Source organism: Manacus candei, unplaced genomic scaffold, assembly GCF_025592945.1.
Source record: "Manacus candei isolate 608988 ecotype Guabito, Panama unplaced genomic scaffold, ASM2559294v1 h1tg000017l, whole genome shotgun sequence".
Lineage (NCBI taxonomy): Eukaryota > Metazoa > Chordata > Aves > Passeriformes > Pipridae > Manacus > Manacus candei.
In genome coordinates this window covers 28,035,343-28,055,189 of record NW_026138065.1, presented here as the reverse complement: position 1 = coordinate 28,055,189, position 19,847 = coordinate 28,035,343, and the positions used below count along the sequence as shown (strand labels likewise).

At 40.3% G+C, this 19,847-nt stretch overlaps 1 protein-coding gene across 4 annotated transcripts; it reads right to left on the bottom strand.

The window, feature by feature from the left end:
* Positions 1-1,460: 1,460 nt before the first annotated feature.
* GTF2A1L (general transcription factor IIA subunit 1 like) lies at positions 1,461-13,122 on the bottom strand. Of its 4 annotated transcripts, none has more exons than XM_051783709.1 (9): positions 13,020-13,122; positions 11,179-11,280; positions 10,748-10,871; positions 9,318-9,373; positions 8,217-8,310; positions 6,450-7,045; positions 4,665-4,937; positions 3,774-3,863; positions 1,461-2,370 (listed from the first exon to the last, which is right to left on the bottom strand). In XM_051783709.1, exons 1-9 carry the CDS (start codon positions 13,038-13,040, stop codon positions 2,263-2,265), a joined length of 1,464 nt encoding a protein of 487 aa, XP_051639669.1. In that variant the 5' UTR covers positions 13,041-13,122; the 3' UTR covers positions 1,461-2,262. The 4 variants fall into 4 exon arrangements, with proteins under 4 accessions (XP_051639669.1, XP_051639671.1, XP_051639672.1 ...); XM_051783711.1 differs by lacking the exon at positions 13,020-13,122 and adding an exon at positions 12,568-12,882; XM_051783712.1 differs by lacking the exon at positions 13,020-13,122 and adding an exon at positions 12,236-12,488.
* Between the last annotated feature and the right edge of the window lie 6,725 nt (positions 13,123-19,847).

The window sequence follows — 19,847 nt, the reverse complement described above, 5'->3', positions numbered from 1 at the left end:
TGCAGCCTATATAACCAATATCATACCTGGACTGCACAGAGGTTGGAACAAGCTATCATAAAAATTAAGTTGCAAAACTTCAAAGCATAAGAAGCATTTCAAGAACAGAACAAAAGAAGCAGAGGCAGCTAACAGGCAGGAGGCATGTAATAACTATGAATTGGTGAGGCTAAGAAAAGATGGGGCAAGAATTCCTACAGAAATACCTTTATCCCACACATCTCAGCATCCATTTACAGAGGAACAAGTTCTAGGAAGGGACAGGGATTGGCAGTTACAACAAAGCTTAGAGCATGGACTCCTCACCTTCATGTAGAGGCAGTCTTTTAACACCACAAGATGCAACAAAGAAAAAAGCTGCTCGTCTTAAAAACTAGCTACAAATTAAGTGCTCTCTAGCCACTTTATTTTATAGTGACTAGCAAAAACAAGTCAAATTCAGGAGCAACATTTGGAGACTGAGTGGTGCTTAGTGAATGGTGCATATCTGGCCCTGTCCCATGGATTTCTCTGCCACGCTACCTCTGCTTCCATTCTTTTATGAAGTTGAAAATGGTCCCACAGTTCATAATGTGCACATTTATAGAGCATAAACACCAGTGAGAGAGTGCTGAAATCTAAAAGCATCTATCACATAGTAAGAGCTGCATTTCCTGTGCATTTATGGATCTGAAGCCTAGCACCAGAGCAGCTACAAGTCATCTGAATGAGGAAAAAGAAATCACACACTGTAATATTTTAACCATCTCTGAATACACATTCTTCACATCCCAGCAGCAACATCTATAAAAGACAAAAGAAATGCCACACTCGGATCAGATGCTCTAGTTCAGTGTCCTGTCTTTGATACTGGAGAGCAGCAGATATGTCAGCAAAAGCATGGAATAAATAGTTGTTAAAAACCTACCTCTTGAGGAAAGCATCTCTTCTCTTAATGCCATCAGCACAAGGGTTGGCACCATTATGAAAAAGGGCTGGGTTTTTTCCCCTCATGTCTTCTATATATTCAGTCTCTCCCCCTCTTCCATTTCTTTTCCTTCCCTTCTCAAAGCCTCTGCATCCTCTCAGGGAGTAGAGATAGCCGAAACGTCTCACGAGGTCTTCTCTCAGCAGACATGGGAGCAGCAGCCAGGAGGGAGGGCTACCACATGGTACTGCCCTTCCAGCAGGATTATCCTGTTCTGAGGCTTTACCATTTAGTTCCCAATATTGCCCTACAAGGAACAGGAGCCAGCCAGGAGAAAAGCTGCAGCTCTGAAGGGCTAGGACACAGAACTTCTTTCTGACCTTTGTTTCTAGGCAAACTAACAAAAATCAGTGTTGAGGACTGGTGGGAATGCAGTTCTCATGGCAGGGTGAGCTACTGCCACATGCATGGCTACTACACGTTTCTCTCAGCAAAGCTTATATTTAGGGAACACAAAAACAACTCTCTGCTAGAAATATATATGAGGTGACATTTTATTATTCTGCACAATTTTTGTCATTCACAGCTTACTGGTCTGTAGTCCTGAAATGAAGTGAGTATGTACAGTAGCAAACTTAAATGATTTTCCATTGACAATGAAAATAAATCACATTTTAGTGTTACATCACACTATTCATTGCATCTCAGTAGACATAGATGGTATAGAATAAGCAATAATAATTCTCATATATTGAGAACTCCAGGATCTTCCACCCCCATTTCCCTTACTTAGATCTCAAACGCCTGCCCTTTAAACTGATGTCAAAAAACCACAAAGCAACAAAAAAAGCAAAACAGGAAGGAAAGACAAGAGGTTTCAGACTTGCACAGATGTGGCTTTCCTTTTCTTTTTTTAACTCAGCAGTCTTTGAAAAGAAATACATGGTATCAACAATAACTGTGTAGTTTTATATTTCAAGTCATACTTTAGCTCTTAAGAAGTTGAAACAAACCCAACAGAACTAGAATTTACTTTGTAATTCAAGAAAGTAAAGAAATACTAGCATATACAACATTTCAAACTTTAAAGCTAATCATTCCAATGATGTTTCTTGGTTGGAAAAGTGTTGAAATAGTCAGAAAAGAGCCGCAAAGCCAGCTGAGTAGCTAACAATACAGTGTTTTACTGTGCATGTATTAACTACACATATTTTGCATGTTTTTATCACAGCTTTGTTGTTTTATTATTTGTTGGGAGGTTTCATGGCAAAACAATAGGAAGCCCAGTTGTTTCACAACAGAAGGTTCATAAGGGAATAATGCCACAGTCTTAAAGTCCATGCTTCAGTGAGGTTTCACCACTCTGCATCTCCAATGGCTTTTGCAAAAACATGGTCTTTACCCTCAAAGGACATCACTCCATCTTTTAAGAAGAACTTCCATTTGTTCTTAGTTCGATGTATCTGGTAAAAAGTAAAAATCAAAAATCAATGCCCCCACAAATATGTATCAAACCATCCATTTAATAAAAAAAAAAAAAAGGTTTTAGCACAGTCTGGTTTACACACCCAGTTTTTATTTGAAAATCCTGATAGCCCAAAATATTCAGTGGAAGCAGTATATTTCATTTGTCTATAATGAATTCCCTGCCCTCTCAAGAGAGCAGTCTCATGAATCTTAGCACATCTTCTCCCACACTCCCTCCCCACTCTCCCAAGAAAACGTGAGCTATGAGACAACTCAACACCAGCAGGACAAGACAACAGTAATGGAGCAATTTCATGAGAGATCAGTCTGCCCCAAAACAAACTGCACCTTGAAAACAAGTACAGCTTAACTGAAATGCAGTGTTTTCCTTTTTCCATACACATGGCAAAGCAATGTTGCATGCACAGCAGTGTAAGAATAAGGCTAAAAGCATGAAAACTTGGCTTAAGAACAAATACTGCCATAAAAAAAAAATTATATTCTGTTTCTTTTTGAAGGCCTGCAAAATAATCCATACTGCAGAAAACTTTGTTTGATACTAAAAGAAGGCATTTTAAACAACTCTAGAAAATTCCTTGGATTTTCAGCAGTCTAGTTTCATCTCTAGAAAGAAAAAGAAACAGGACAGCAATTTTGCCAACAGCGTTCTTTTATAGGTAACGAGTAACAATAGAAAAATGTTTTTATCTGTTTTTCACTATGCCTAGTTACTAATCACTTTTGAAAGAATAAAAGTCAAGGCACATTCTCAGGCAAACTATAGCCATATTGTTCCATATTTGTTTTAAAATAAAATACGTACTTTGTTTTGTTATCTTTTAAATTACTGATATATAAACATCCAAAACCATACCAGAGTTAGTATTTAATCTGATCTTTGGAAGTTCAAAATAAGGTTGAATTTTAAACATTAAAATGAAGGACAAAATGGCCCTTGACAACCAGTTGGTTTTTCAGCCACAACAGAATTCTGGTATGAAAAGCTCCCAGTAAGCACTTCAAAGAAAAAAAAATGTTAAACACTTCTCTTTCTGTTACCCATTTCAAAAGTCTTAATTCATGGCTGAATATCCCTGTGTACATCCATGGAGATGTTGCTATTACTTAAAAGTTAAGGAAAAGCATAAGCTTTTGCACCTTTACACATTTTAATTTTGCAAGACTTGTTCTCTTTTCCTTTAACAGGCCATTCTGATTATCCTCATTTCAGAAAACAGCAGGAAAGTTTTTAGACTATTGTCAGCTAAACATAATATAAACACTCGATTATTACAGCATTAGATTTTCTTTAGAAAGTATTGACAGTAGAACAGACACAGATTTGCTGAAGATATTATTTGGAATGATTAAGGAACAAAGGTAAAAGTACACACTGTACCTTGTCGTACTGACAAACTATCACGTTGTCGGTGTCAAATAAGTCTGGAATGTCCTGTTCACTGACATCATCACCAGAGTTCAAGGGGTCCTAAAAATTAAAATCCTATTTTATACACTCTTTCAGAATAGCATTGAATATACTTGGCATCAAACACACCTAGAACAATAAGGGTTACCACTGGAAAAAAAATCAAGGCCTAGAGGCTGTGAAGACCGCGGTACACAAACTTCGTTTATAAGCACCTTTACATGCTTGCATTCTCAAAAACAAGAACAACCTAAACAAAAACACAGGTCAAAAAGCAAGACTGCTAAAGGATAAAGTGATTCCAGTAACTGGAACACTGATCAACTTGTATTTATTTGAAGTCCAAATGCTACAAGTTGATTCTCTTGTGAACAAATCTCCAGGATACAAAATCACACACCTTTAAGAAAAAGAAAAACCTAGGAAACATATGTACTTGTATCATATTGTTCTCTGTTAAATCCCCTGTGGTTCTTCAGAAGGAATGGAAATCTAGATTTGTATCCTGATCTTATTTAAATATATCTTATTTAAAATCTAAATTTTTTTAATTATATCTTATTTAAATAAAAAGCAGAACTCCATTCCTCTGAGGTCAGGGTTTTACAATAGATCTTTAATTCTGATAATTTAGTACCTTAATTAATCCAATAAACAAATGACTTTTCAACATTTCTTTCATTTGTCCACACTCTTCATAATGAGCTTTGAGTAATTTCTCAGCAGTACCTCCTATCTCCTGAGGCATGTAACTTCACTGTGCACGCTCTGCATTAAACTAACAAGGAATTGTTCTATGTCCAACAATTCAAGATACACCTACTATTGTTATGTGCTTCACAAGGCTAAAAAGTAAATTACCTCCTCAACTATATCTATTTGGAGGTCTTCATTATCACCACCACTGCAGCTAGACTCCATATTTGAAGTACTGTCACATTCTTCATCATAGTCTTCCTCATCATCCAGAACTTTTAGATCCTCTGATTCAATAATTCCAGTGAATTCATTCTCTTCCTTATCTTTTGCACGTGCTATTTCTTTCTTGGAAGAAACATCACCAGTACCATCCAGCTGGATGATGCCTTCAATGGCACTGCAGGTATCCTTCTCCGATTGGAAGTTATATTCTGTCTGCTCAGTAGGTTCCATGTGACAGCAATAAAAGAGACCAGAGACAGTTTGTGAATTAACACCACAATGAAAGCTATGTTCAGAACAAAGCCTGAGATTTTTGTTCATAAACCAGCATGTTTGGGGCACTAAAATGAGAGTTTCAAGTCCTACTACCTGTAAACCCTGAGTACATTTGCAAACTGTCATTACATCTAACCTTAAATTAAACCCATGTCAAATATTCCTCAGCAATACAGAAAAAAAAAGAATTCTTTGACTTTTCTTTAAGCACTCCTGTACTCAACTCTAAAAAAAAGGCAATTAAGTAGGCCTTTAGAATTTCTATTGCAAAAAACCTTCAAAGGAAAAAAAAACAAAACCCAAGCTACTCCTCTGACTCAAAAACAGCATTTTTCATTCTTTAAATAAAAGTCAAGATGAACTGATTCCTCTCTTTCAGCTCAATCAAAATGCTTTGTTTAAATAAGATATAAAAAGCTGGGAGAAACAGTAAACATTTCACTACTTCAAGTTACTGTTCATAAAAGTGCTAGAACTCCTAAACAGAGCATTAACAGGAGCATAAAAAGGCTTTAAGGTTTTGGCCATCTTCAGTTTCTCATTAAATCCTTATTGTAGCACTTAATTCCCATTCACATACACTTTCTAGTTCAACAAAATAACACTTTGCTTTGACCTTCCATTCTTACTGTGGACAGTCTTCATCATCCTGCCATCAAAGTTCAGATGAGCAACATAACATGCTTTCTATTTTCAGACATTTGGCATTATTGTCATTAAATCTGCATTTAATAAATTTGCCTCAATCACACATAAGCACTACAACTCAAAGTGAGCAAGCCAGTCTGAACTTCAAACATCTGCAAACAATTTCTGGAACAAAAATTAGATGAGGTCAGGAAAGTGGCTTGTTAATAAGTCATTCAAGTTTTCCACACAGCTCTAACTGAGTTCTAGTTTGTTCAGGACTTTTTCCCAAGGAAATACATTTTCTTCCAGCAGATTTTCACTTATCAAATCTGACTTTTCATCCTCAATGCGACTTAAATGCTCTTCATACATTATAAGCTCAAACTAATCCTAGCTGATACTGCAAGCACTTTGTCCACAGCTGACCAGTATCCATATGCTGATCAGTGTCAGAATGATATGGAACTTCTCAAGAGGTCATTCATGTCTGTTTAGTCACCAAAACAAAACAAAAAAAAACTATGATCCCCAAAAGTAATCAAGAAGTCTAATACATTAGATCTATCCGTTATCCATTACACTTCATCTTTTTAGATTGACATTCTCATCCATCACAGTATTTTAGCAGTATTTTTGACAAATTCTTAATGTAAAAATAAGCAGTTAGCTACTGCTCTTCTAAGCAAGTTCGAGAAAGAATTTTAAGATGAAAATAATTTTTATTCTTACAATTGAGGTGCTATTTGTCATTTATGGATGTGTTCAAACCATCATCTCCAACAGATATATTTGCACCAGCTGAGAGACAAAAGGCATTACCTCGTCAGAGGAAGCAATGCTGCCCTGACCTTTCAGGAATGCATTGTCATCCAGACTTTCGCTGGAGATAATCAGGTCGATGATATCATCAGACACCTGCTGCTGCACCAGGTCCGGAGGCTCCATGTCCAACTGCCCCTCCACATCCAGCAGGACACTGCTCGAGCTGCTTGCCAAGGACTCATCGAGAAAAAGCCCTGCAGAGGATTCTGGAGTAAACACAGCTGTGTGAAGATTGTCGTGCTGGGAGTTTTCTCTGGAGTCTGCACACCGATTCAACACTGCATTAGTTGCAAGTTCCTGCTGACTCGCAGGAGGCTGCTGGACCAATGAAGCAGAGTTCTCCAGGGGTTTTTTTTCCGCAATGTTTGGTTTAAATACCATAGTCTGTTGGACAACAGCCTCCTGGGGTTGCAATGTTTCACCAGCTGCCTGGAAAGAAGGTGCGTTCATCTGTGCAACACCGGCAACGCTGGCTTGCAGAACTGAAGGTTGCCCAAGGGGATGAATTATCTGCTGCACAGGAGGGTGTAGAATGCTGCTATCTGCTGAGGCCTGTGTAACCATAACAGGCACATTTACTTTATAAAGTTGCCCTACAGAGAGAAGAGTTGAAAACTGCTTCAGCAAGTTAAACTGCAGGTTCATCCAGGCCACTGACCTCTTACCACGAAAAACCAATAGCAAACACTCAGGCAAACTACGAGAAAAGGGATGTTTACAAAGTAAAACTTTCCTCGAGCACAATTTCAGCCCTTGAAAATTAAGCATTCAAAAGCTTTCTGAATCATGGCTTCCAATCCAGTCCATCATGTTTTACACCCATTTTTAGTCTTGGCCTACACAGTACCCTGTAACAGTAAGTTCAATAATTTAATTACGTACTAGCTTTAAAACAATACATAAATAAAAATCCTGGTTTGACTTTTTTCTATGTTATTTCAGAAACTAACAAATACAAGATGAAACAATAAACTATTCTATATCTACAGGGAGAGTTCAGGACCTTTAGGTATCTCCTCTAAAAAAACTACCCAATTAAGTTAAAAAAAAAAAGAAAAAAAAAGACCATTCCTAATTTCTGTATCTTCTCATTCTATGAAAACCACTCCAAATACTGAATCCTTCAAGTCATTATTATCAGTGTTAGAAATACAATGCCAGAGCCAAGTTCCAAATTCCATTTGATTTTTCTCCTCCACACACACATGCTCACACACAACAGCCACTGGTACCAATCTATAGATCTCAAAACATCAGGAGTTATACCTGAAATAGATAACTAGTGACATTAGTTCACAAAGAACAGCTGTTTGAGGAAAGATTTAATGACTGAAATAAGCCTTCCACTGATCACACCTAAGCAGCACAAGCACATTTTTGTACAAGCAGCATAGGCAATTTCATCAGCAAATGAATGTGAGCAAAAAGGTTAATGCTTGATTTTATTTTATTTGAATAAGAAATCAATTTGTTTCTGAACCAGTGGAGTGTCTTCACCTTTTTAAAACATGGAAGATTGTCCCTCATATAAGAGAAGGAGATACCTTCTTGATCTTGCAAGTGTACACAACTGACACACTAACTAATCCATGCAATTACTTCCCCCACACAGCAATCATGGACACAAACTACAGAGGAAGAGAAGGGTAACTGGCTTCACCCACCTTTACTTTAACTTCACATCTGTTTTATCTCCTGCACTTGGGACCATCTTTCAATATCCACAGTGCACTGTAACATCTCACATGTCCTCTTTAACCTTACCTGGGGCTGTCTGTAGTGTCACTCCAGCTGGCAGGTGTATGGGATAAGCAACAGCCGAAGGGAGAGCAAGAGTTGTCCCTGCTTGTGAGGGCCCCTGGATACATGAGAGCTGGCTTTAGTAAGAAACAGTGCACACTTCATCCCCTGGGCCCTGACTGCCACACCTAACACCTCCATATGGAACACCAATGAGGACCTTTCTGTGGTCATCTTTACTGAAAAGTTGCTTCATGCTTTTGAGATTCAGACAGATGAAGAGTATTCTGCATTAACAGGGTAATGATTTGCCCTAAGTGTTTCCTACTTCCCACCTATCACATTCCCTTTTTGTTAACAGAACACTTTCCCATACCCTTTCAATGTACTCACCATCCTGAAAGGTATTTATCCACTTAGAGTCACTTTTCCCTAAGTTTATGTATTACTCCACACAGCACAGACTCCTTTCCTAGGCCTATGAAGTCATTTCACATTCTCTTTTCCTCCTGGAACTCCTCCAAGAGTTGGATATATGGCTCCCTTTCAAACTAGCTGTTTCAGGGAAATCCAAATTTTAAATCAGTAAACTCACACATTGCAGAAACATCTTCCCAATATCATGTTCAACTTTACAAGCTAATTAGCTTGAGTGTCAGGAGGCTCTCAGTAAGTTCATCAAGCTCTGACAAATAGTAGCCATTCCTCAAAGAAATTTTGCCATTCCCAAAGTTCAGAACTTGTCAACTCTAAAAACATCCATTTGCTTCTGGATGATTCCCACACCTCACAGATAATGCTGCTCCCAGCTTCACTAGTGCTAGTATTTCCCAACCATGCATTATTTTAACACCCAGTAATTTATTTTTTTTTTAAGTAACTGTAGATGTGCATTTCCACTACACTTCCATCCTATGGGCTAAATACATGCAGCCATGTCTTCCAACACACCTCTGGCTGCACTGCCTGCAAAACCAGCTGGTAGATCCCTATCCTTTTTCACTGCTCAAACAGAAGCAGAAGTGTTACAGTTCTCCCCCTTTAAAACTATTAATAACTGACAAACAACCCTATAGGAGTTCAGGATAATCAAAACTGAAGTAAAATATCACTACAGCTACATACCAGTTCTGCAGCTGTGAAATGTTGAAAACCTCTGCCAGCTGGGATGACAAAAGAAGCTATAAACAAAACAAAAAAAAAACCCACTACTTAACAAAAAACATTAATTTCTTGGACACAGTATCTTTAAATAATTTACCACAGTTATTTTTCAATAATTTACAGCAAGTACACATGAAACTAAAGCAATCTAACTTCAGCTCATACTCATTAGATCAACAACCAAGTGAGCACAAGTATTGCCTTGTCAACATGAGGAAAACATGCAAGTACTTTTCTACACCAGAACAAATCCAATGGTGCTAACAGTAGGAACAGTAGGATAAGATTTTCAAAAGCACTTAACACTGACTTCAGTGGGAGGAAAAAAAAAAAAGCCAAAGGGAAAACTTTCCTGGGCTTCAGGAAGCAAACAATTCAGGTAGTCCTAAATACTTTGAAAATCTCTGGCCATAAGGCAATTCAAATCCCATTTTAAAAAGAAATAGATTCACTGGCTTCAACAGATTGTTTTGCCTTAGTATTGTCACTAAAAACTTCGGAGTAACAAGGTAATGCTCATTAAATATAAGACCACCAGTAGCATGCAAACCAAAAAATATATTCCCTTTCAGCACATGGAATAAATAAAACATCTGCCTCCAAAAGCAATTCATCCAACTATGAAGACTGTAAAAAAAAAAAAAAAAAACAAACAGATGAAGAGTGCCTGCCCAACCTTGAAGTGCACTACAACACAGATTTAAATTAAACCATCTCATACGGGTTTTGTCTTTTATGGGCAAAGGTCCTAACGGCCTCACACTTTGTGATAAGTCTCAGCTGAGCATTACACTCCACCACAACAATGCCACAGTGGTCAGCTGGACTTAATTGAGAAGAGTAGGTCCTGATGTCAGAGGCTGTGTGAAAGTCAAGTACTTCTCTGCAACAGGAGCACTGCCTTTAGAAAAACTAACTGGAAGAGAAACCAAAAAGCTCCCTCTCTTCTGTTTGAGCAAGAGATTACATTTAAGCCACTGGAGAACCAGATTAAACTCCAACATGACAGCAGAGCTGCATGGCACAAACGTGCCAGATAACCTCTGCACACATCAGGACACACATTAAACGGGGAAGCAAAAGCTTAACCCTACAAATAAAAGGTGCAGCTGAAGGGCTACACTTTTGGACTGCAGACAAGAACACTAAAATTCTCTGCATGTTTTGCTACTGGAAATAGGCAGCAGATCAAGAGCATGTACAGAGAATTCCATTAGTTTATCAAAGTTTAATTCATCTTTTATTGGTCAAATTCTGCTTTCAGATAGTTACTGTTCCCCCTCGTGCTATTTACAGAAGCATCACAAACCAAGATTATTGCAAGTCTTCCAAAAATATCCCTGAATCACAGAGCTATTCTTAAATTGCTTCTGTTGTGTCCAACACCTGACCTGCTGAAGCCTGCAGAACACTGTGAAAATTGTGTGGCAGCTGCAGGGTGAACTGTGGAGAACAGTGGCCATGCCTGAAGAAGCCTTCTGTTGCTTTGGACTCTGTCAACTTGGTTTCCCAAAGCTGCAGAAAGATTATTATTAAGGTCAACAAACATCAGCTTTGAGAACAAACTACGTCTAAAAAGATAATCAAGTAATCCCAGTTTTTTGAGAGTAAACTGACTGATTCTAAACAATAAACATGGTAACAATAACTAATGGATTTTAACTGCCCACAGCCAACATATCACTCACAGGATACTTGTAACTCTAAGTTTAGGTAAAAGTTTGTATGTTTTGGAGGGTAAAGAAATGAACAGGTACATCTTCTCAAACAACAACAACAAAAAACCCCACAGCTGCTATTTACACAGGGGAAGCAAACAAACCTGCTTCAAGTCTTTCAGAACCTGTTCCTCTACCCCCTCTTCTGCAAAAAGTTCCCGCACACCTTCAATCACATCTTCGATAATGGACTTGTATAGCATAGACTAAATTAAAAAAATATATATTGTCAAGTTAAGATGAGCATTAAGTCATTTGAAAAGATAGCACAAATTCTAATCTCACTGCATAAACTATTGTTATGAACTGAACAGGCAAGAACAGATCAGTTTAATAAACTGAATGTCAAATGTGAAGGTCTGCAATTCCACTCATTCTTTTAAATCTGACATCCCTAGAAAAATACTGGATTTGAGCAGCAAATTATTAGTTAGGCAACAGAAACGTTCAAGAAAACCGTAGAAACGTTACAAAAACAATTGCTGTGCTTATTTTCAAACAAGCACGTCCAACCACTTTGTATTATTCTATAATCATTGCCCCTAACTTAAAGGCCAACCAACAGTACAAGCTACTAAAAATGAGATGTGCCTATTCCATCAGAAGCAGAATGTAAGGAACCTGCAAAAAATAACAAAGATTTTGTGTGTGTGTGTGTGGAAACAGTTTTATGCTGTATAGTGGATTAGCTAAGGAAATTTTAACATTATCATTATCAATACATATCATTATCTTATATTACAATAGGACTTCAACAGAACATTTTATTCCTTCTTCTGCCCATATAAGTGATTAAATTCTAATGCTCCAGTTAGACCTGGACAGCAGACACACATGAGCTTCAACGTTCATACACTCCAATGTAAGATAATTAGCTTGTAGCAATTTAAACCTTATTAATCTTGATTATCATCGTCGCCAGAATAGCCTACACAAGGTGAAAGGTGAAGCTAAGATATTTTAGGAAACAGAGGAGTCTGAGTTATTAATTTTCATTTTTTTTAACATCAAATTAATATTTTACTGCTCTAAAGTTATTCTAAAGTGCAGATGAAAAGTAATTTCATTTTTTAAAGAAAATAGAAGTTATTAAGGAGTAACACATTACACCTTTTGAAAAAGCAATCAACACAATATAGCATTACTTTAAAATAACCATACTAATGTATAATTTTTTATCTGGGATTAGTGATCTCCAAAAATTCTCCACCACATTTCAGGATCCTAGGAAGATGAGGAGGAAAAAAAAGTTTACTCTTGTGCCACTGCACTAAAAGCTGTTGATCAGCCCATATGTCAAATGCTCTGCCTTCACTGTTAATCCAGAAAAGAAATTGAATGTAAATCTTTCAACGGGCCTATTCCTCTCCCCAGGATTGCCAAACTAGAGTGAGGACAAATATTTATTGCGCTACGTAAAAACTGAACATAGCGACGGTAAAATTCAAACACCGCATGCTTCCAAATTAGAGAAAAACGGTTACAGTGCAGACATTGTTGTACTCCAGCTTTATCCCTTCACACACAGGCACTCTTTTGCCGGAGCCAGGCCATCCATACCGGGAACCGTCAAACTCCAGTTTTCTTTGTACACAGCGAGGCGGCAGGAAGGGATTGCGGCAAAGCCCCAAGTGAGTCTAGAAGGGAAGCCTCCAAGGCTCCCCTGGGACTACTGTCCCCTAAGGGACCACCTGAAGCCCCACGTACGGAGAGACAGGACCGGATGAAACCCGGGGCGGGGGTAAAAGCCGCCGCTTCCCTCCCTGGCACCGCCGGGCTCGCACAGCGCCTCACGCCGAGCCCGGACACGACCCTTCCCCCCGCGCTGCCCACAGCGCGTCGTTTTCAACAACGACGACGACTACGACAAAAAGGGGGGAGGCAGGGAGAGGGAGGCGATTTCCCCATCCCGCAGGGAAGGGCAGCCCCCGTCCCGGCCCCTCACCACGGGGCTGCCGTGATCCATGGCCGCGGCCGCGCCGCCGCCGCTCCCGCCCGCCTTTAAGGCGCCGTTGCCATGGGGACAGCCCGGCCCTGCCCCGCCCGGCCGGCCCGGGCGGGCTCCCTGCCCTCCCACATCCCTGAAAACCCCGGGGCCCTGGGAGCGCTGGGTGCTACACCCACACACCGAAAGCAAGACCCGAAAAGAGGGACGGGCCGAAAGGAGGTGTGGGATCTAAGCTCTGGCCTGGAGCTTACCCTCATGAGCGCAGGGGAAAGGAGAATTTGTCTGGAGAACCACAGCTGCTCCACGGTGCGAGAAGGCACCGAGGAAAGCTGGATACAAAGGCATATCATTTTGCTCTAATAAACCCCGAAGTCATGATTACCTCCTAAAAGGAGCTGAAGCTACTAGTTAAGTAGCAGCAATCTGGCACAACTACTCAAATTATTGCTTACATTTGCAGCAATCTGTTCATATGTTAATACAGAGATTTACCAATTTAGCAGTTACTCATCTGGAAAAACGTTCATTAATCCCATATATGTAGTAGAATATATGCTTGGGTCTTTCTGCACCTTCAGTCAGTGTTGCCCTGGTGATTCTGAGAACCTAGAAACATTATCTTCTTTTTTTCCTTTCTTTTTCATTTTTTTAGGTAGCTATGTAGTTACAGTGCTGTCTGGCTTGTGAAGAGGAGACTCACCCATTAAGCTTTCATTTTTAAGGCTAACTTACACATCCTGAAAAATGAAAATATTTTAATGAAAATACTGACAGACCCTTAATTATACAGCCACACTAACACCTACAAAAAAAAGAAGCAACATCTATAACCGTATTCTAAGCTGCATTTTCACAAGTGAGACAAATACAATTTCCTATTGAAGTAATTTTGCTCTACCAGAAAATATGTTTAATGACACTGTCTGGGTCTTGAATTAAACAGCAGTTACATATGCAGCTGTTCTGTATGCCCTGCATCTTCACAAGGAAAGGAAGAGCCATGTTGCTTTTATTTAAATAATAAAACATGTTTTTTTTAAACCACAGTGCTCATTTGAAACTGTCTGGGATAGTGCATACCAAGAGTGTCCTTATTCTTCTCCTGTTTTTTCCCTTCAAGTTAGCAGAGATAGCAGGAAGGAACTGCAGCCTTGAGGATCTTGCTGGGCCCTGAAGGTCGCAGATGGTGATCCTGCAGCTGGATTCTGCCTTCCTCATCAGGCAGATAGACCTTATGCAGAGCCTTCTCCCTGCCAGCATACTGTACAGTACTCCTAGAAAGGTGGAAGTGCAGAAAGAAGATCTATAAATGAGCTCCCTTTTTTTTACCTCTGTTTATCTAGGGATTACAAAGTGCCTTGAAATTGTAACAGTTTGTATGCCTAACTTCAAAAAGAGGGAGAACTGGGAAGATTGATACCAAAGGACTTCCCAGCTGTCTCAGATAGTGGTCAGATTACTTCGCCTATGTCCACACGTTGCAGACCCAAGCAAATTATCTTCACCTGCACTTCAGGTGGAGAGCATGTCTCTGTATTTGTACTCCCACAAGGCATGTGGGCATACCCCATCTGTTCTAAATTATACCCTTTGCATGGAGAACAGCAAAGATCCTGTCACCAAGGTCAACATGTGAGTTCCCTTCATGCAGGGGACAGCAGATAAGCCTACTTATAGTACACTGCTATTGCTGAGGATAAAGTAGAAACTGGGAAAGGGAATACAACTTTCCGAACTGCACAGGGAGTTTGTAGAAGGCACTTCCTGCTAACCAAGGTGCTTATGCTTTCATCTGAGGTCTAGCAACATACCTTATATACTTTCTTTTACAAATGCCTAGGGAAGTTGTTTTTTCACCTAAGCACTGCAAATAGTATCAGCTGAACAGCATGAGAAAGCCCGGTATGCACTGAAAAAATTCAATCATCTCTCAACAAGGAAAAAAATATTAAAATATCTGTGAAAAGCATTATCCATACTGACTGTCTAGCTTTGATATGGTGATCTTAACCTACTATCAGTGTCCTGCAGTCATTTTCATGCTTATGGACTTTTCTAACACTCAAACTCTACTTTCAAGAGAAGAAACTAAGGCACAGACGCAGCAAATATCTTGTCCAAGCTCACAAACAGCAGTGGGGAACAGTATCCAGGTTTCATCAGTCTTGGTTCAGGTTCCATCCCAGCTCTCCCCATTGCAGTCTCTAAGATCTCGCAAGAGTTTTAGAAATGAGACTATCAGAAAAATCAGCATGCTGTTTAAACCCTCCTGATTTTTCAGGGATTTTGTCAGCATTTGGGATAGTGCTGCTTAAGGACACCTCAAACATTCGTTTTCTAGACAGGTTTTAATTTGTAATTATTTATACTACTCTTGATACATGATGTCTAGAGAAGATTTATTTTTGGATGATGAAGCTTTATTAATCATTTAAAAAAAATGTACCTTTTTCAAATATCTTCCGTCAAGAAAGAGAAATCCCTCAGTATGCTCGGATGCTTGGTCATGACTGCCCTCTCCTGTTTAAATCCAGCATTGCTGCTGTAGAGGAACACAGCCACTCAGCCGCAGGACTGCAGAATTCTATCTCAAGGCATATTTTACAAATATCATCTTGCCTTTTCTTTCCAAGTAAAAGCAATCATTCTTAGGAGAAACCAGTTGCAGAATCCAGGCAGTCCTCATGGAGATACTGTGACATGAGCAAAAGTGTAATTTAATTTTAAAGATATTCTCTAACATGCTCCCTTTGTTTTTAGCTGTTGACTCATAGATATACAGCACTCCAGTCTCATAACCAATTTTATTAACAGCATGATTTTGTTACAAGCTCCATCATCTCCCTCAGAGTTCTGAGACAGATAATACCAGGATCTGCGATTTGTTCCTTTTTCATTTATCATGTGTGACTCCTGTTTCTTCAAGAGCCTCTCTTTTTTTTTTTATTACCTGATTTAAACCACTTTATCAGAAGAACTATAGAAAGACCTGTCTCTTAATTCAATTTAATGACAAATTTTCAGGACATTGGGTGGCTTATGAAGGGCTCTGACCTGTACAAACTGCTATATAAAAATGGCAGTCTGATGGATTGAATATACTGAATGGTACTGTATATCTCAGCTCCTCGGCAAGCCCAGAGACTTGTATAGTATGAGTAAGCCTAATTAAGGATGAAATAAGCCTTGCCTCTCCTAAATACTCACTCTGATACATATGCCTTATGTGGAGAGAAATTCTCAAAAGGAAAGAGCAGCCACCAGTCATTTCACTGTCCTTATTCTTGTCCCTGCTTTCTATCACACTCCTGCTGCTGTACAGCTCAGTGCTCATCCCCTGTTCCCACACCTCCTTTGCTGTCTGCCTTGTTTCCCTGGGTGTGACATACAGATGTTTTTACCACCCTTTTCTCCCACAGAGACCCCAGCCTCCTGCCCTGTGTCCCCAAGAAAGCCACAGTCCAGCTCCCTCTTTTGTCCACTGTCTTTGCCTTCTCTCCCTCTAAGTCCCTTCCCTGCCATCTAGTTTTGCTCCCTTCATCAGTGATTGAAATCCCACTCCTTCCTCACCTGCCTGTGATTGCCACTTACCTGCTCCTGGGCTCCTTGACTCCACTGGGGAGGGACGAGCTAACAGAACCACTCAGAGGCAGGGTGCAGTGGGAGAGTAAATGCCAGAAACATCGTTTCTCCTTATTTGAGTTAGCTGATGGAAGTTCAGAGTGGAGCAGACTATTGCAAAAGTCCGGCAGTCTTAGTGCGAATTTAAATAAGAGCAAAGCAGCATGTTTTGGGCAAGGCCAATTTGCTCTGTCTAACTCTGCGTTTGGTCATTTCAAGAGGAATAAAGCTGAGGGACGACACCAGCCCCTTTCACCAGCATTGGGGTTTACAACACCAACCAAACCACTAAAATCATCCAGCAAGTGACTGAGAAAGAGGCTGAAGCACAGCTTAGCCGTCAGGCTCTCCTTTTTACTACCTAATTGATACCAATATAACTCCATTAAAGAACAACTCTGATGTATGGAAACTAACCTGCATTGCTATATTGGGTGTGGGAAGCATTGACAGAGGACCCCAACATTTGCTCAAGATCGTATTCCTGATCTTCCTTTTCTGAGCAAATGTGGATGGGCTCCTGCTGTCCTAATACTTAACTTCATTCTTCTTTGGTTTTTTATCTCTTTCTCCCCACTCTACTTTTGTGTAAATCTGCCCAAAGCAGATCTTTTGCAGCCCCCTTTTGACATTATGATCACACAATTAACAGCAAAGATATTCAGTAATGGCTTTCCACAAAGGGGGGTAAACAGCCTTTCCCTTTTTCTCTCCAAGTAGTGGATGGCTCCCTCCATTTCAGATGAACTGTCATCTAAATCATGGTATCATTTAGACAGTAAAATCTACTCCATATTACAGATCACTTGACAGGTGAAGGTCCCTTCCTAGATAGCAGTCTAAGAAAGTTACAGTGCCAGCTTACCTCTGGGTATCACCAGGCTAAGGTCTAAGTTCTTGCTGTATATCCTCCCTGTTTCACTTTTGGGTTTTGTTTGATATTTTCATTGCACCGCTTTCAGCATGACTGTCTCATTCCCCTTGCCTGAGCAAGATTGCCCTGTGCAGGAAGACGGGCCACCATTACCAACAGCTGTGCAGAGGTGACACGGGGATGCTCTAGGGAGAGCAAGTTCTGCTTGGTGCGCGATGGCAGCTCGTAGTGGATGAGAGCAGGGCCAGCTGCATGGCATGGTGCTGCCCTGAGCTGCAGCGTGCCACAAGCAGGTACCAGCTTGGCTTGTTCGGGGAGGACACCTCTCACTGTGCTCCACCAGTTTCACAACCACCTGCTGTGTCTTCAGCGGCTCTGCCCCTGCCCCCCACCCACCCCTTCTTCAGCTGCTTCAGCTCCTCCTCCCCACCCCAGGAGATCACCCAGTTCATTTTGCTTCACCCCCCGCAGCTACTCACAACTTTGTTCTCAACTCCTTCCCTTGACGGCACTTCTCTACATGGTTTCCTCACCACTGTTCTGTTTCAGTCCTTCTTATAGTTAAGCTTTTCAACTTGACTTAAGAGAGGCACCAGTTCTCCTTATCCCCTGCAAACAAGCTCTGCCTGTTGCCCTTTCCTTCTTGCCAACTCCCTGCTCACTCCCTGCTTCCTCTGTCTTATCTCCACTGCTGGTCACTCTTCACAGGTCCCTTCTACTCCCAACCCATCCCCACTTCTGATTTTCCCCCTTGGACTTTTCTTGCTGAAAATGGAAATGGAGGTGAAAGTTCTTCCATATTAAACCGAAAAGGCCATCATAGTGCAACGTAACATTAGACTGTATTCACCCACAATCAGAAACACCTAATCACAATAGGGTTTGGGATGGCAAAACAGAATTTAAGTGAATGCTTTTTTATCAGTAAGGCTTCAGCAGGGAGTGTGAGCACCACTTACAACATGTTATGATTGTTATTGTAAAAAATTACAGGTTGTTTTTGCTAAGGAAAGAGCAGCAGTATAAAATAGCACATACTAGGCATAACAGAATCTAGGAAGCTGTCCCAAAATAAATGTTTTTATGTTTTTACTTATACTCTAGTAATTTGTCATCTCACTTTTCATGTACCTGAATCATTTTGTACACTGATACTTTTAAACATTGCAAAATGTTTAAACTCTGTAAGGGAACTGTACTTTTGCTAGACAGACACCTGCTTTCCATTTGCAGGTGCTCACTGAAGGATAGAACACCACTGAAGTGAGAATGGATGTTAACTCTATTTCCCAGTGTTTCCCAGAATAGCTGACAGCTTTGCTACAGACGCAGCAGCATAGGACAAGTGGCATAGTTATTTTATTCTTTAAACCCATTCTTTGAATGCTGCCTCACAAACCTCTCGCCTTATTCCCATATTTCCCCACAGAGGTTTCACTGTTTCCCTAGTAACAGCTCATTTCAAGAACAGGCTTTGAAATTTGTGGAAGTCTTAAACAGTTGTCGCTACATTATATTCAAATACCCCAGAGAGATTAGAGGGAGAAAAACCAGGGTATTCTCTGGGTTACTGTTATGCAAATAAGGCAGGAAAAGGGTCTGTCATAAATGATCATCATGAGACCCCCACCTGGAGTACTGCATCCAGCTCTGGGACCCCCAACAAAAGAAGGACATGGACCTGCTGGAACAAGTTCAGAGGAGGGCCACAGAGAGGCTTGTAGCGCTGGAGGACCTCTCCCATGAAGAGAGAGAGATGGGTTTGTTCAGCCTGGAAAAGAGAATGCTCCAGGGAGACCTTATAGCACCTTCCAGTACATAAAGTGGACTACAAGAAAGATGGAGAGGGACTTGTTACAAGGGCATGTAGTGACAGGACAATGAGGAATGGCTTTAAAGTGAAAGAGGGTAGGTTTGGATTAGATATTAGTAAGAAATTCTTTGCCATGAGGGTGGTGAGGCACTGGAACAGGTTGCCCAAAGAAGCTGTGGATGCCTCATCCCTGAAAGTGTCCAAGGTCAGGTTGGATGAGGATTTGAGCAACCTGGTCTAGTAGAAGGTATTCCTGCCCATGGCAGGGAGCCTGGAACTGGATAATCTTCAAGGTCCCTTCCAACCCAAACCATTCTATGATCAATGGAATATACTGCATCATTGAGCTTCCTGCAACTAGGTTTATCTAGTATGAGGAGTGGTGTTACCCACTCACAGAGAAGAACAGTTCTTTCTAATAAACTGCAATACCTGATGATTGAGATCAACCAGTTAATTATAGTAAATGTAAAACTAGCTTGATAAATTTCTAGTGAGGGGACAAGAAACTGCTAGT